Consider the following 18,510-nt stretch of genomic DNA (forward strand, 5'->3'; position numbering starts at 1 on the left):
CCAGCGTTAGGCAGATCCCATTGAAAAGATAGGATACGCAATTGGTGTAAGGGGATCTGTGGTAGCCTGGAATCGCGGTAGGGAAGTGAGCGTTAGACCCTTTCCTGCCTGACTCTAAATACCAGCGGGCGGCCAAAAGCAGCGTTAGGACCCCTTTACGCTGCTTTTGACGACTAACGCCAAACTCTAAATCTAGCCAATTATTTCTATACTGAAACTGCTTAGACTGCAAAGGGAAATATACATAGACCTGACTCATGGCAAATATAAGTAAAAAACATATATTTAAAACTTTATATTAATACATAAAGCGCCAAACCATAGCTGAGTGTCTTAAATAATGATACATACTTACCGAAAGAGACCCATCCACATATAGCAGATAGCCAAACCAGTACTGAAAACTATCAGCAGAGGTAATAGTATATAAGAGTATATTTTTGATCTGAAAAGATGAATCCCTACGACCGATAACAGAGAACCCTTGAAAAGATTTCCTGTGAGAGAAACCATAAAAACAATAGGCAATACTCTCTTCACATCCCTCTGACAAACACTGTACTCTGAGAGGAATTGGGCTTCAGAATGCTTAGAAGCGCTTATCACAGAAGAAATCATAAAAATCAAACACAAACTTACTTCACCACCTCCATAGGATGCAAAGTTTGTAAAACTGAATTGTGGGTGTGGTGAGGGGTGTATTTATAGGTATTTTGAGCTTTGGGAAACTTTGCCCCCTCCTGGTAGGAATGTATATCCCATACCTCACTAGCTCATGGACTCTTTACAATTACATGAAAGAAATGGCTCTTTACACAGTGCAGTGCTTGGTGCTGCCATTATGGAACCTAGTTTACACAGCTTGATATATGGTACTTTTAAGTTTGTATATTTTGTACAAAAATTCTGCATGTGGCAAAAAGCTCTCTTTCCTAAATTACCTAATAGAGGGGATTGCAAGTCTTTTATTTAAAATTACAGATTATGCATCAATCACCTACAGATTTACAAAAATATAATTGGATCCCAACAAACACTGCAGAATTAAAGTAACATAAAATAAGTTTAGATAATTACTTTACCTGCAAATTTATACTGCAGTGCCTCACCATTAACCCTTTCTTTTAAGTTTCTGAATTGTAAAGCTCTAACTCCCCCCACATATTTGCTTCTATGGCTGTATCTATATCTGTTGTTGCTTTGGTCGAATGCAAAAGTACATAGGGATTATCTGCTGGAGCAGGCCTAGAAGCTGTGAACTCGAGTTGAAATACTATGCCTGTGTCTAAACACTGATAAGAAGGGGCGGAGCAGATTGCTCCAGGCAGCATGGCTTTTTAAGTATTCTTGCTTATTTTTTAAAAGAAAAAAAAAATACTTGCCACACATTTTCAAAAAAAAATTTTATGCAAACTATTTTTTACTCAATTAGACCTTTTAGGATATGCACAGATCTCAGCCTGTTTTATGGCACTTTTAAAAACATTTTTGGAGCTCATTCTTACTATGGGCATCATACATAAGCCAGGCTTCAAATTGTAATGGTCTACCCACTCTGTATTTTCAACACCTCTGTTCCCAGCAATATTATCCAGAGCAAGATATAAAACCTTACACAGTTTCCTCCACTTTAAGGATAACACACATGCTCTACCTTTGACAGACCCAAATGATGACAGATTATATCAAATAAGACAACTAATTGATTATTTTAACAAATTATTTGCAGAAGTGTATACCCTATCTACAAATATTTGTATTGACGAGTCCCTAATGCTTTTCAAAGTTAGCTAACTCTTTAAACAATATGTCCGCTCCAAAAGAGCACGATATAGTATTAAATGTTAGAAACCGTGGGAGAGTTCCACAGGCTACATACAAGTATGAGAGGAAACTGGATCCATCTGGCTGCCCACCTTACCTTACCACAACTGAGAAAATTGTCTGGGACCTCATTCATTCCTTGCTAGGATACGGCTACCATCTTTGTGTTGATAATTAGGATAGTATCCACCTTTTAAAAATGTTATAGTGCTTTGCCTGTGGAACAATATAGAAAAAAATGTAAAGCTTTCCCATAGCAATTAGTCTCCAAAAAATAAAAGGCAGGAAAAACAGCAATTTTGTTCGTGATTCAGATAGAGCATGCAATTTTAAGCAACTTTCCAATTTACTCCTATTATCAAATTGTCTTCATTCTCTTGGTATCTTTATTTGAAAAGCAAGAATGTAAGTTTAGATGCCGACCCATTTTTGGTGAACAACCAATAAACAAGTGCTGTCCCGTGTTCTGAACCAAAAAAAAATTGCTTAGATGCCTTCTTTTTTAAATAAAGATAGCAAGAGAATAAAGAAAATTTGATAATAGGAGTAAATTGGAAAGTTGTTTAAAATTGCTCGCTCTATCTGAATCGCGAAAGGAAACAAAATTGGATCCAGTGTCCCTTTAAATGTAGCGACAAAAAAAATCTGGGGCACTGCATGGCAGGAAATAGTGCTGCCATTTAGTGCTCTTGCAAATGGATAACATTCTTGAAAAACTGCTTCCATTTAGTGCTCATGAAATGGGCCGGCTCCTAAGCATATGTCCCTGTTTTTCAACAAAAGATACCAAAAGAACAAATAAACATTGATAATAGAAGTAAATGAAAAAGTTGTTGAAAATCTCATACTCTATCTGAATCTTGAAAGAAAAATGTTGGGTTTCATATACATTTAATTATCAGCTGGATAAAAGTAGGGACAATTGTGCCCTTGTGACTTTAGCAATGTTGCAAAGTAGTAGTAGTTAACCATATCAGCAGCTTACCCAGTGAGAAGAACAGGAAATAAAATCAGAAAGTGTATTTATATTCATTTTATAAACTCTGCATAATGTGTTTCTACTATACCCATCTTGTCACTTAAACTAAAATTTATTTTGTTATTATATATACATAAATAAATCTGTGTGTATTATAAATATGCATAATATGTATGTATTTATATGTATAGTGTATGTGTATAGTGTATGTCTGTGATTGTGTTTGTGTGTGTGTTATAGTATATGTGTGTGTATAGAGAATGTGTGTGATAGTATGGATAGTTATATGTCTGTGTGTTTGTATAGTGGATATGTATGTATGTATACTGTGTGTATAGTGTATATGTGTGTTATAGTGTAGGTGCATGCATAGTGTATGTGTGTGTGTGTGTTATAGTATATGTGTGTGTATAGAGAATGTGTGTGATAGTATGGATAGTTATATGTCTGTGTGTTTGTATAGTGGATATGTATGTATACTGTGTGTATAGTGTATATGTGTGTTATAGTGTAGGTGCATGCATAGTGTATGTGTGTGTTATAGTATATGTGTGTGTATAGAGAATGTGTGTGATAGTATGGATAGTTATATGTCTGTGTGTTTGTATAGTGGATATGTATGTATACTGTGTGTATAGTGTATATGTGTGTTATAGTGTAGGTGCATGCATAGTGTATGTGTGTGTGTGTGTTATAGTATATGTGTGTGTATAGAGAATGTGTGTGATAGTATGGATAGTTATATGTCTGTGTGTTTGTATAGTGGATATGTATGTATACTGTGTGTATAGTGTATATGTGTGTTATAGTGTAGGTGCATGCATAGTGTATGTGTGTGTGTGTGTTATAGTATATGTGTGTGTATAGAGAATGTGTGTGATAGTATGGATAGTTATATGTCTGTGTGTTTGTATAGTGGATATGTATGTATACTGTGTGTATAGTGTATATGTGTGTTATAGTGTAGGTGCATGCATAGTGTATGTGTGTGTGTGTGTTATAGTATATGTGTGTGTATAGAGAATGTGTGTGATAGTATGGATAGTTATATGTCTGTGTGTTTGTATAGTGGATATGTATGTATGTATACTGTGTGTATAGTGTATATGTGTGTTATAGTGTAGGTGCATGCATAGTGTATGTGTGTGTGTGTGTTATAGTATATGTGTGTGTATAGAGAATGTGTGTGATAGTATGGATAGTTATATGTCTATGTGTTTGTATAGTGGATATGTATGTATGTATACTGTGTGTATAGTGTATATGTGTGTTATAGTGTAGGTGCATGCATAGTGTATGTGTTATAGTATATGTGTGTGTATAGAGAATGTGTGTGATAGTATGGATAGTTATATGTCTGTGTGTTTGTATAGTGGATATGTATGTATACTGTGTGTAAAGTGTATATGTGTGTTATAGATGTAGGTGTATACATGCATAGTGTATGTGTGTGTATTATAGCATGTTTGTGTGTGTTATAGTCTATGTATGTTATATTGTATGTGTTTGTATATTGTATTGTTATGGTATAGTGTGTCGTGTTTTATGTGCAGGGCTTGATTAATATAGGGGCTATTGTGGCTTTGGCTCTAGGCCCATACCCTAAATAGGCCCATGACCAAGGTTGCCACCTGTGTGGGAGGCTCATCAGTGCCAGAATGCGTGGGGAGCTCAAGGCTGCATGTACGATGTGAGCCTGTGTGGCTAGAATTAGCAAGAAGGGGCAAACAGTCGAAGCAGGGCTGGAACTACAAGCTGTGCAGACAGTGTAGCTGCATAAGGGCCTGCAGAGGGGTTTCTGCCACATCTGAATATTATATTTGTGTGTTTGTATCTGTGTGAATGTGTATGTCTGTGCCTGCGTATGTTTGTCTCTGTGCTAGTATCTCTGTGTCTGGGTATGTGTGCCTGTCTGTGTGTTAGTGTCTGTGTCTCAGTCTGTGCACCTGTCTATGTGTGTGTCTGAACCTGTGTGTCTGTATGAGTGTTTGTGTGTTAGCATCTCTGTGTGACTGTGTATGTCTCTAAGCGTCTATGTATGTTTGTCTGTGTGTGCTAGTGTCCTTGTGTGTGTTAGCATCTCTGGGTGTGTTTTACTGTCTGTGTGTGTTAGAGTCCCTGTGCATGTGTGCCTGTCTGCAAAAATAAGCCTATCAAAATCTTTAGTTCCAGGCCCATGATGCACTTTATCTGGAACTTTGCATTTCTGAGCAACAATGCACTGCTGGGAGCTAGCTGAACACATCTGATGATCCAATTACAAACAACAGAATGTGTGTAGCCACCAATCAAATTTGTAAACTCCTTATATTTATCAAAAAATCATCAGTGTCCCTTATATAAGATTTGCCCTCTTTAAAAGAGGGCAAATCTTATAAAAGGGACACTGATGATTTCTTGAAAAATATCAAGAGTTTACAAATTTAGAAGATGATGCTGTATTTTCCACATAAGATGTGTCCAGCTTGTACACAGTTATCCCATACAGAGTGGGTGTGGAATGTATTGAAAACAAATTGAGTGCATGTTGGAAGTACAACTTTCAACAAATTAGCTTTATGGTTGAGCTTTTACAACTAATCTTAACACAGAATTATTTTCTATTTGTCGGGGTCGAATGTGGCCCCATCATATGCCTGTTTGGTTATGGACAGCATTGAAGAAAGGGTGGTATACACTAATGTTAACTACAAAAAATACTGTTCCATATGGTACCGCTATATAGATGATTTGTTTATAATATGGACGGGCCCCTTAGAGCTGTTAGAAAAACTCAAATTGGAAATTGAGACAGATGTATCCTTAATAAGATTTACATCAAAACATGATAAAAATAAGATTGAATTTATAGATACATTAATAGAAGAAGGCATGCTTAAGAGCGATTTCTATACAAAGGTAATAGATAGAAATACCCTTCTTCACAGAAAGAGCTTTCATCCCCCTAATATATTTAAGTCAGTCCCTAAGTCACAGTTCCTTAGGGTAGATAAGATTGTAACAGACCCTGTAAAAAATGTCACTAACTATTCTTACTAGAAATTTAGAAACAAAATGGTGTCCAACAGGTCATAGTAATCAAATTCGTCACACAAACCTTTCGGAGACCTTATAGAAAGTTGACCCTCTTCTTAACAAGTTATCAGACTTTAAAAAGATTATTATTCCTATTTCTAGTATTGCCCATCCATATTACTTGTTATTCATTTATCTACTAAAATCTCTGTGCTAGATTTGTGTCCCACATAGACTGTCATTGAGCATAAAGGGGTTGGCATCTTAGCCTTAGAAAATAATATTCTTCTAATCTTAATATCTCATTGCATTTATGTATCCAAAGTAGAAATTAATTGTAACATGACATGCCTTATATGAATCATTAAAGTTTTAACTGTCTTATCCCTTTAAAGGGACGGTTTACTAAAAAAAAAATGTATCCTTTAATTTGTTCCCAATGATCCAGTTTACATGCTGGAGTGTATTAAATTATTTACAAGTATTTCCATTACCTTTATATTGGCATTTGAAATAGTTGATTTAGCCTGTGGTATCCCCACCTATCCTGAACGTTTTTGGTCTTAAGGCCAAGCTGTGTAAACACAGCCAGCAGATGAAATTAAACTCCCAGTGGGGTATAGAAGAGATAAAGTAATAAAATGTTAATTTTCCATGCTTCTCTCCAAGTATTGGTGATTGATTTACAGACAGATATAAAATGAAGAAGCAGGTATATGTACACAATGTGACGTAATGAGATCTGATTATACCTACAAGCTAAATCCATTTTATTAGGTTGTGGTTTAAAACACAAAATCAGCTATTTAATATGCACAAATAAACCTTATAAAGCAAATCTCATACATTTTACTCTGCAACTGGTAAAGAAAGCAATTGGAAACACATTTAGAGAAAAATTATTTTATAGTATACTGTCCCTTTAAGCAATCAGTATAGCTAAATTATACTACTGGTATGTAATGTGCTTGTTTTGGAGGTTGATCTGAGTGGGCGGATCTATGCAAAATGTACACAGGCCTGGCTCTGTTGCAAAGTGGGAGACAGACAGACAAATAGCATTTTCAATCCTAAAATAATATTTATCTCATTAGAAAACAAGGATTATTTCCTAGCATTTTCACTTTTTTTTATAACTGTTTGCAACACTTACAAAATAATTGAGTAACTCTGTTGTGAAATGTTTTTGTTTGTGGTTTAAAGTGGTGAATGTTCCTAGTTAGAAAAGAAATGAGTTCATTCTAATAGCCTGTAGATGGAGTATATTGCTTGGAAATGCCTTTACCCATTTATGGGTTTCCTCTGACTAATCCCAGACATCCAATAGTATTTAGTAAACCTAGACACACAAGCAGTTAGTGCAGGGCTGAAACTACAGACAAGCTCTCAGTTCTTGTCCTGCTGAACACTTCAGATATCCCTGAATCTTAAACATGCACTGGTTTGGAGTTTTACTGCTGCTTCAGTTTACGTTTTGCAGTACTGTGTCCTCAGACAAGGTGCTAGCTTGGCCAGCAGATGGAAGCCATTGGCTCAATTTAAAGTTAGTCCTAGAAAACCTTGCACATAAAGGACATGAAATTACTGTGCTGGTGTTTTCAGCTAATTTACTGATAAACCACACTGAGCCTTCCCCTTTTACATATGAAGTTTTCCAAGTTCCATTTACAAAAGAGAAGAATGAAGAAGTATTTGAAGAATTCTTAAGGTTATGGGTATATGATGTGCCCTTTATGTCCTACTGGGAGTCGTACACTCGTATTAAAAAAGGAATGGTTTACCCCACTGGGTATTTTGGATCAAACCATACGGGGTTGGGACTTTATTTCATAAGAACTTAGAATTTCAATTACTACACAAAGTCTCCGATAAAGATGGCAGAATCCTAATACTAGTGGGACTCCTGTTCCAGCGCCCAATCACGTTGGTGAACGTCTATGCTCCCAACTCTAAGAGAGTGCCCTTCTATAAGAAACTCACAGCCCTAATTGCAGAACACAGGAAGGGATCTCTAATCATAGGAGGCGATCTTAACGTTACTTTCGACCCCAAATTAGACTCTACCTCCACTAAACCTAACCCCACATCAAGACCCCCTAACATAGTTTATGACTTTCTCAAAAAATCAGGCGTAGTTGACATTTGGAGGATACAACACCCTACTCAGCGTAACTATTCATTTTTCTCTAATCCATGGTCTCAATACACCCGCATTGATTATCTATTAGTCGACCAACTGAGTCTAGGACAAGTTAGGGACTCGGACATAAACCCAACGGCTTGGTCGGACCACTCTCTTATTACGCTATCTATGGAATGGTCAGAAGGCCCGTCATGCCCTTTTATATGGAGATTAGACGAGACCCTACTACATCACACTCCCACTAATATCAAAATGCTCCAGACCATACAAGAATACTTTCACCATAACTCACTGCCTGAAATCTCATCACGTACCCTATGGGACGCGCATAAAGCCGTAGTCAGAGGAGAATATATTAAACAAAGGTCTAGGCTGCAAAAACAATTTAATCTAGCTATAACGCATAACACTGACAAGTTGAACTCACTTGAACTACAACACAAACAGACCCCTATGGACTCTAAGATCCAAATAGAACTGACTAAAGTTAGGAAAGAATTAAATCATTTACTGACTAGAGAAGCTCAGAGACAAGCTCTTTACCTAAGAAAGGTATATTTCCATGAGGGCAACCGAGCTGGCGCGCTCCTAGCAAGAGCCCTGAGAGCAAAAACCTCTAAATCACACATATACAGTATAAAAAAGGCTGACGGGACTGTAACACACGACAGCAAGCAGATAGCAGACCAATTCAGTAAATATTATCATCAACTGTATAATCTTAGAGACGATGCCTCCTCATCCCACGCTACACAAATGAACGAATACATTGATAGAGCACAATTAAACACACTTACGACGGCCCAAACAGAGAAAATGGAGGAACCTATTACACTGCTAGAAATCCTCAACACCATCAAAGACCTCCCCATGAGAAAAAGCCCTGGCCCTGATGGCCTTACAAATGCCTACTATAAACAATTTAAAAATGTACTTGCCCCACATCTACTAGAATTGTTTAACTCAATAGACGAGAATAGACTGCTCTCCCACACGATGCAGGAAGCCCATATAGCAGTTATCTTAAAACCAGATAGAAACCCTGAAGACACCACTAATTACAGACCAATATCATTATTAAATTCTGATCTGAAGATCCTGGGCAAAATTCTATCTAAAAGAATAAATTCCATAATCCAAGATCTGATACATACGGACCAGGTTGGTTTTGTCCCGTCACGTGAAGCACGGGACAACACCATAAGAGCGCTCCTTCTAGCCTCCTATGCCCAACATAATAAAATTAAATCAGTCTTTATCACAGTCGATGCTGAGAAGGCTTTCGACCGTATAAACTGGAGCTTTCTTAAGGCCACATTAAAATCTTTTGGCTTTGGAGAGAAAATGATAAATAGAATCTTTAGTTTATACTCTTCCCCGTCAGCTAGAGTGAGGGTCAATGGTGCCCTCTCAGATCCCTTTCAAATTACCAATGGTACCCGACAGGGTTGCCCATTGTCTCCATTACTTTTTATACTATCCATGGATGTCCTAGCATCTCATGTCAGAATGAACCAAAATATCACAGGAATCCCAATTGGCCCTCATGATTTTAAAATTGCCCTATATGCAGATGACTTGCTGTTTTCACTGACCTCACCGAGTACTACAATACCTGTCCTTTTAGAAACACTCCAAAAATTTGGTAACTTTTCTAATTTTTCTATAAACCTTCAAAAATCTGAAATCCTGAATATCTCCATGGATCCCATTGACTTTCAACAACTAGCACAAGCTTGCCCCCTCAAATTACAACCTGAATCAGTTAAATACTTAGGTATTGTCCTCTCCCCCAATTATACTACATTATTTGAAAAAAATTATAGACCCTTACTACAAAACATACAAAAAGACCTCTCAACGTGGTCAGACAGACCTTTATCTTGGTGGGGGAGGATTCAATCCATAAAAATGACCACTTTGCCCAGGATTCTTTATATCTTACAAACTATCCCCATTTCTCTTCCCAACAGTTACATATCCCAACTACAATCTATAATCAATACCTTTATATGGGGAACACTGAAACCTCGGATAAATAGAAATACATTATATAGGAACACTGACATGGGGGGGCTAGGCCTACCAAATATTAGAAAGTATTACATAGCGGTCACTCTACAGAGAGTTCTGGACTGGCATGGCTCCACGGACAATAAGGCCTGGGTGTCCATAGACTCACATTTGCTACAGATCCCAAAGGTGGGAGCGGTTTGTTGGGTGCCTGAGGAACTCAGACCAATACAATGCAAGACACTACCTATACATAGACACCTTTTCCATACTTGGGACCTGATCAGATCTACCAATAAAGACATTACTCATCTTCGCTCACCTCTCTTCCCAATCCCCCAGAACGCAGAATTAGTAGGGGGGCTAGACAACAAATTTCGCAGAACTCAGGAATGGGATTATACATGGCCTCTGGCCAAGTTTGTAGAAAATGGGAAATTAATAAGCACAGACAAATTTATTGAATTGTGTGGGGGACGTCCTGGAAACTGGCTAAAACATGCACAACTTTCACATTATATAGCATCCTCCCCACACAAAGAAGACCTCCTGAGATCACCCACACCTTTTGAATCACTATGCCTACAGAATAAAACAATTGGCCACCCTTTGTCGGTGTCCCACAGACTGCTACAAACCCATGACAACGCATTACTCCCTACATTCACAATCAAATGGCAACAAGACTTACACTTAGACTTGGACAAGATAGAGTGGAGAAATATTTTTCACAAAACACGTAAATCATCTACCTCGCCACAAATCTTAGAATTAAATTATAAAGTCCTTACAAGATGGTATTTGACCCCCACTCGCCTACATTCAATTTACCCCGAGGCATCCAGGATGTGTTGGAGAGGCTGTGGAGGCCACGGTTCTTTAATTCACATATGGTGGCAATGCCCCAAGATAACACCTCTATGGCAATTAATAGAATCCTTTCTTAAGAAAATCCTCTCACAGCACTTTTCACTAACCCCAAGAATAGCACTATTAAACGACCTCCCCAAAGCTAAATGTAGATTGAGATCCCTCCTTATACAGATTTGCCTTAATGCCGCAAAATCATTAATAGCCAGACACTGGAAGAGTCTCATAACCCCCTCAAAAGACATGTGGATGGACAGAGTAGATGAACTCCTAGACCTAGAGGAATATGGCCATCTTAAAAATAATTCTCGTATATCATTCCCGGAGATCAAATTTCTATGGGATGAATACACATGCAGATCATAGCATACCATTTATATTTGACCTTATAGGAACCAACCGCTGGACATGCCTGGATCGGTCCCCCCCCCCCTTTCCCCCCTCCTCCGCTCTCGCTCTCTTCCTTTCTCTTACCATTCCTTTCACCTCTCTCATCCATTTCTCACTCCTCTTTTCATCTCCCTCTTCTTCTCGACCTTCCTCTCTTCTTGTTTTGCATCCTGAAGCTGATTTGCCTGAGAAATGTCCTGTATGGAGTCTGTTTATGTCTCCCCACACTATAGTGATGCTACATATAAAATACTCTAGCATGCAGAGGGGAGTCGGCTGGAGTATAGGAAATGAGATATAGCACCTTTTACTCCAGGAAGAGAAATGGACTTCTTTAGCTGGAATGTAGCTTCCATAAGTATTTCATTAAGTGAACAAAGTTGTTTATGTTTGTTTATTTTTTTTACAAGTTTAATTGTTTGTATAAGTTTATGTTGGAAAAAGTACACACAAAAAGACTAGAAAGTAACCTTAACCTGTGTAATATGACACCAACTACCCTTTGTACAAGATGTAACAAGACAACCTTTGGTGTTTGTTTAACACTTATTGTATGTGACTTTCTTCAATAAATATAAAAAAAAAAAAAAAAAAAAGGAATGGAGGAATTTCAGATTATGGGAAAACATATTTGTGATGGAGTTTTGAAAAATAAAGAGCTTATGGAAAGGTTACGGAAAGAAAAGTTTGACGTTTTGATTTAAGACCCATTGGCTCCATGTGGTGAACTTATTGCTGAGATTCTTGGGGTTCCATTTGTCTACACCTTCAGATTCTCAATGGGCAATACTATGGAACGGCATTGTGGACATCTTCCTTCTCCATTTTCATATGTACCTGGTGCCATGTCGGAGCTAAGCGATAAAATGAACTTTATAGAAAGGCTGAAAAATACATGGTTTTATCTATTACAGGATATCATGTTCTCATTTTTGTTTGAAGGCTTTTGGGACGGATATTACAGAGAAATGTTGGGTAAGTGTAGATAAGCTGTAATGTTTGTTTCTTAATTTGGTTCCTTATAAGAATTTTTTTAAAACATTTATTTCAGTCTGTAAGTTTTTAATGTGTATTTAGAACAAAAAAATCCCAGATATTTGATTTTAAATTTACGTCTGTGAGTTTTTGTGTGATGCAAGTGTGAGTCTACTATTTTTAAAGGACAGAAAAGTGTAATTTTTAGAACCCTTATATAGACAGAATTTAGCAAAACAATTGAAATATTATTATTCTTCCACAACCTTACAGGACCTGTGTTTATTTCAGTTTCCATCGTGAGTTAAATACACATTTAGGGCCCGATTATGAATGGAGCGGATTTTATTGCTCCTGCTCAAGCGCTAAATCTGCTTGAAGTAGGCTTTTTGCGCTTCGGGTAACACTCATATTACAAGTTGAAAGTAAAAAGATTTTGCTTGTTTGTTAATCCGATGCGTGCAAAAAGCCACAGTTAGAATATCACGGCCGCGTTAATGTATTCCCCCATAGAGGTCAATGGAGCAAAAAACTGGGGTGGAAACACCCTACTCGCACGCAAAAATCCAATCAGATATTCTCAAGTGTGCTAATCCGACATGAAAATATGAATATTTTACTTTACATTCCAATGTTCTTCAGATAGCAGAATATTTTCTATTTATTCATAAATACATATTTCTACATGCAGTATATCTTATGGTATTTTGGTACAATATACTGTATATATATATATATATATATATATATATATATACCGTATATATATATACCGTATATATATATACCATATATATATATATATACAGGTAGCCCTCAGTTTACGCCGGGGTTAGGTTACAGAAGGAATGGTTGTAAATCGAAACTGGTGTAAATTGAAACCCAGTTTATAATGTAAGTCAATGGGAAGTGAGGGAGTTAGGTTCCAGGCCCCTATCAGAATTGCCATAAGTAACACCTTAACATTATTTTTAAAGCTTTGAAATGAAGACTTTACATGCTAAACAGCATAAATAAAATAAACACAACACAGAATATATAATTAAACTAAGTTAAATAAACAAAAACATTTCCTAAACAGCATTATAAACCTAATAAAATAATCACACAACACAGACTTTACTTGCATTTTTCTGCAAACAGTTTTTCTATGCATTTCAATCTGGACTGATTTATATAAACATAGAGATCTTATTCCTTTGAAAACTGCTCGATAGCTCAGGACTAGTTACACAAATTAATTTCAGCTTGCTTGGCTTGCATATCTTTGCAGCAACACAAGAGGACAGCTCCACCTACTGGCTATTTTAATCAATGCACTGCTTCTCAATAGCAGTCACATGACTGGAAAAAAAGGTTGTTATTCTGAAACTGCGCAAATTGAACCGTTGTAAACCGAGGGCCACCTGTATATATATGATTATATATAGGTCTACATATATACAGATATATATAGGAAAATCTATTTAAAAATACTTAGAAAATATTCTGCTATGTGCAGAACATTGGAATGTGAAATATTTACAGTAAATACACAGTATTACACTTTATTAAATATGAATATTGCATAAATATGCTTTTCATATTTTCATCTACTTGACTACAAAGGGCGCCAATGCACTTCTATATATGTCTATATAAGTATACATATATGTATTGATGTGTTTATATGTGTATATATGTCTGTAAATACATATATACTCATACAACAGTTAAGCAAAACCGATCTAACAAAGATCTAAACAACTAAATGAAGTTTGTTTTAAAATTCTGATTTGAGGGGTTAACCCAAGTGAGGTCTTTGCCTAGCTTTTTTTTTTTTAACACCGGAGACCTCATATCTTTGAACCCTTATAACCTTTTTGGGCATTTGTTTTAAGATATGTTTTATTAGAAAGTGTTATTATGAGTGTAACTGTGATTTGTGACACTCATTTGTTTTGCAAAACAGTTAACCAGTACTCTGAGGTTGCACTATCCCGACACGCGTTAAATTCAATTGCGCTCAAGCGATCATGTTTACTCTCAACTTGTAATACAAGCTCTACATCCGACACATGCAAACAGCCACAATAAACCCGATATCGCTCCTGTGTAACTATTAGCTCGCCACTCGTAATTTGGCCCTTAATAGGGATGGATAGGTTTTTTTAAAAGTAAATAGTTGTTACCAGTAGAAGAAATATTCTAGTGACACTTTGCAGCAGAACAATCTGCTACTCAGGTTATAGATACTAATACTGACAGTTTCCAAAGCTCCAGTCCCAAAAACACAATGGTCTAGGTCAGTGTTTCCCAAACGCGGTCCTCACGTACCCCCAACAAGCCAGGTTTTCATTATTGCTGAACTAGTGTACAGGTGAAATAATCAGCTGATGGGTAAGAGCAGGTTAGTAACCATGGTTACTGATCAGCTGATTACTTCACCTGTGCACTACTTCAGCTATATTGATCTGCTGCAAAGTGTCCCTAGATTACTAGTGGAGCTTAAAAATGTTAGTGATGTGGTGCGCTAACATTACTAGAGTGCAATCCATAGCACTGCCATTTTTACTCTCATAATACAAGGTGAGAGTAAAATTTTAGCCTAGGGCAGTGTTTCCCAACCGCGGTCCTCAAGTACCCCCAACAGTCCTGGTTTTCATTATAACTGAACCAGTGCACAGGTGAAGTAATCAGCTGATCAGTAACCAGCCTGCTCTCATCCATCAGCTGATTATTTCACCTGTGCTCTAGTTCAGGTATATTGAAAACCAGGACTATTGGGGGTACTTGAGGACCGCGGTTGGGAAACACTGGCCTAGGGCATGCTAACATCTGGAGGTCGAATAGAGCAGCCCTGCTAAAGCCATCACATAAGAAATTTCTATGAACACTCTGAATTGTTCTATTGGCTATTGCTCAGAAATAAATTGAAAGTGCGCTAAAATATAGGTGTTATTCACAAAAATCTAAACTATGTTTTTACATATAAATTCACAAAAGCCATTTTGCTAAACTAGATACAGTAAACTAAGGTGCCACAATATGTATATATATATATATATATATATATATATATATATATATATATATATATATATATATATATATATATATATATATATATAAAAATAAAAAAAATAACAAATAACTTGTTTGATTCCATGCCAATGCAGTAGTAAACAACATTTTTTGGGCCTTAAAAGGTTGCAAGTAGCTATAGTAATAATGTACATGCTACTCTGTATAATGCTGTAGAAGATAGATAGCTGATATAAGCTTGTAAGAAGTACATGAAACTTTTAAATAACCATCATTTCTTAGCAGCCGAAAATGGCCGCCAATCCTCGCTGTCATATTGTGGGACTTCTCCTTTAAGAGTTTTTACTTGCTCACAGTTCCTATTCTGATCACATGATCTCATCAACCTATAAAACATCCTCTACACCTAACTCGGGTGTTTGATCAAATTGTTTGTTATCTGCTATCAAGTAACCAGCAACCCTCAAGCTACTCGGGAAAACTTCTTCTACTAAAGAGTTATTTGCTGTTTTGAGCTACATTTGGGATTTTTTCAGCATAACTCTGATTTAGCTGTATTACTTTCTGCTACTGGATTTTGTCTCCTATAAATTGCATTCAGGGATTAAAGCTGTCATTGCACAGACTCTGCTTCCAACTGCTGTCTAGTTATAACCTTGACACACCCATCTCACAGTGTGTTTGCAGCAAAGCAGCTCCCTCTCTCCCAGCAGATTCAGCTACACAGAACTTTTCACAGACCTTTATCACAGAATAAGGTACTAATACTACAATTGCAAGTACTATCAAAGCAAAACCAGCTGTTCCCTACAGAACTACATTGCAGTATTTACTTCTTAAAGGCTAACACAAATTCCTAACAGATCTTATATACTGTCATTCTGTTAAAATGGTCTATTTCTTTTGTAAAGATAATATGACACCCCTGCCCACAGCTTTCTTCTTGTCTACTTAGCTGTTTTCTTGCATGACAGTTTAGAAGTGCACGTTTAATATTTTTAAGTTGGCTATTTCAAATTGCACGTACACGAATCAGCATGTGCGAGTAGGAAAACGTATTAGTCTACCGTAATTGGAGAAACTTATACCGAAATATACACGCAATATGTGGACGGAACTTGGCGGCCATTTTCAGCTTCTATCAAACTATGAATATTTAAATGTTTCATGTACTTCTTAAAAAGCATGTGTGACCAGTTGTAGGATGTTTCTCTGGTATAAAACAATAAGTAATCAAAATTATGTATTGGATCTAAACTGCCCCTTTTAAATGATTAATTTTAATCACAAGTGGATACGTACTTTTTTTTTTTTTTAGCGCTGCTAAAAAATTAAATAGTAGTTTACAGTGGGCCAGCAGTGGAGAATGCAAGATACTGGTTTGAAAAATGCATGTGTACAGGATGAAACGCGTCACCTACTATCATTTTGTCCTTTTTGTCCCTCTCTTTTGACCTTTGGTGGTATGAATTGTGTCCCCACCCAATGCAGACATTTCCTGCTATCAGCCAGGATGTTGGGGGCACATATCTCGGACCTCCTTTGTTGTTTTGTTTGTCAGCCTGTCTGGTACTTCTCTGGACCTGTTTTCTGGGACCCTCCTAAACAAGGCCTTTTTGCCATCTGGTCCACTTTCCTGTATGTAGATTTTAATCTATTTAAAATAAATCTTAAGTGGGTAGCCACCAATTAATATCTAGATTCCAACAGTACATCGTTGTTGCTAAGGATACATACATATAGTTTTCAACAAAGGTACCCATGTCAACAAAGTAAACATTAATTTTAACATTACATGCTCTATCTGAATCATTAAAGATTCATTTTGACTTTCCTATCCCTTTAAGCAATCAGTATGGCTAAATGATACTACTAGTATGTAATGTGCTTGTTTTGGGGGTCAATCTGATTGGGCAGATCTATGCAAATTGTACACAGGCCTGGCTCTGTTGCAACAGATAGACAGACAAATAGCATTTTCAATCCTACAATAATTTTCATTGCATATCTCAGAAAACAAAGATTATTTTCCAGCATTTTCACTTTTTTTTTTATAACTGTTTGCAACACTTACAAAATAATTGAGTAACTCTGTTGTGAAATGTTTTCATAGTGGTTTAAAGTGGTGAATGTTCCTAGTTAGAAAAGAAATGAGTTCATTCTAATAGCCTGTAGATGGAGTATATTGCTTGTAAATGCCTTTACCCATTTATGGGTTTCCTCTGACTAATCCCAGACATCCAATAGTATTTAGTAAACCTAGACACACAAGCAGTTAGTGCAGGGCTGAAACTACAGACAAGCTCTCAGTTCTTGTCCTGCTGAACACTTCAGATATCTCTGAATCTTAAACATGCACTGGTTTGGAGTTTTACTGCTGCTTCAGGTTACGTTTTGCAGTACTGTGTCCTCAGACAAGGTGCTAGCTTGGCCAGCAGATGGAAGCCATTGGCTTAACTTAAAGTTAGTCCTAGAAAACCTTGCACATAAAGGACATGAAATTACTGTGCTGGTGTTTTCAGCTAATTTACTGATAAACCACGCTGAGCCTTCCCGTTTAACATATGAAGTTTTTCAAGTTCCATTTACAAAAGAGAAGAATGAAGAAGTATTTGAAGAATTATTAAGGTTATGGGTATATGATGTGCCCTTTATGTCCTACTGGGAGTCGTACACTCGTATTAAAAAAGGAATGGATGAATTTCAGATAATGGAAAAACAGATTTGTGATGGAGTTTTGAAAAATAAAGAGCTTATGGAAAGGTTACGGAAAGAAAAGTTTGACGTTTTGATTTCAGACCCGTTGGTTCCATGTGGTGAACTTATTGCTGAGATTCTTGGGGTTCCATTTGTCTACACCTTCAGATTCTCAATGGGTAATACTATGGAACGGCATTGTGGACATCTTCCTTCTCCATTTTCATATGTACCTGGTGCCATGTCGGAGCTAAGCGATAAAATTAACTTTATGGAAAGGCTGAAAAATACATGGTTTTATCTATTACAGGATATCATGTTCTCATTTTTGTTTGAAGGCTTTTGGGACGGATATTACAAAGAAATATTGGGTAAGTGTAGATAAGCTGTAATGTTTGTTTCTTAATTTGGTTCTTTATAAGAATTTTTTTAAAACATTTATTTCAGTCTAAGTTTTTAATGTGTCGGGTTTTTTTTAGAACACAAAAAATCCCAGATATTTTATTTTAAATTTACGTCTTTGTGAGTTTTTTGTGTGATACAAATATGATTCTACTATTTTTAAGGGACAGAAAAGTGT

General features: G+C 36.7%; 1 protein-coding gene across 4 annotated transcripts in view; it reads left to right on the plus strand.

Annotated features, from left to right (window-relative positions):
* LOC128649793 (UDP-glucuronosyltransferase 2A1) overlaps window positions 1-18,510 on the plus strand; it is a 165,748-nt gene that overhangs the window by 47,517 nt on the left and 99,721 nt on the right. Inside the window, exon 1 of one of the 4 annotated variants that reach the window (XM_053703256.1) lies at window positions 11,833-12,209. The exons of 1 other annotated variant lie outside the window; for it this stretch is intronic. In XM_053703256.1, coding sequence (XP_053559231.1) covers window positions 12,014-12,209 — 196 coding nt within the window. In that variant the 5' untranslated portion in view covers window positions 11,833-12,013. Of the gene's footprint in view, window positions 1-11,832; window positions 12,210-17,550; window positions 18,302-18,510 lie in introns of those variants that run through there. 2 more of the 4 variants (XM_053703255.1, XM_053703258.1) reach the window with 2 other exon arrangements.

Source organism: Bombina bombina, chromosome 2 (genome assembly GCF_027579735.1).
Source record: "Bombina bombina isolate aBomBom1 chromosome 2, aBomBom1.pri, whole genome shotgun sequence".
NCBI classification, from domain to species: Eukaryota; Metazoa; Chordata; class Amphibia; order Anura; family Bombinatoridae; genus Bombina; species Bombina bombina.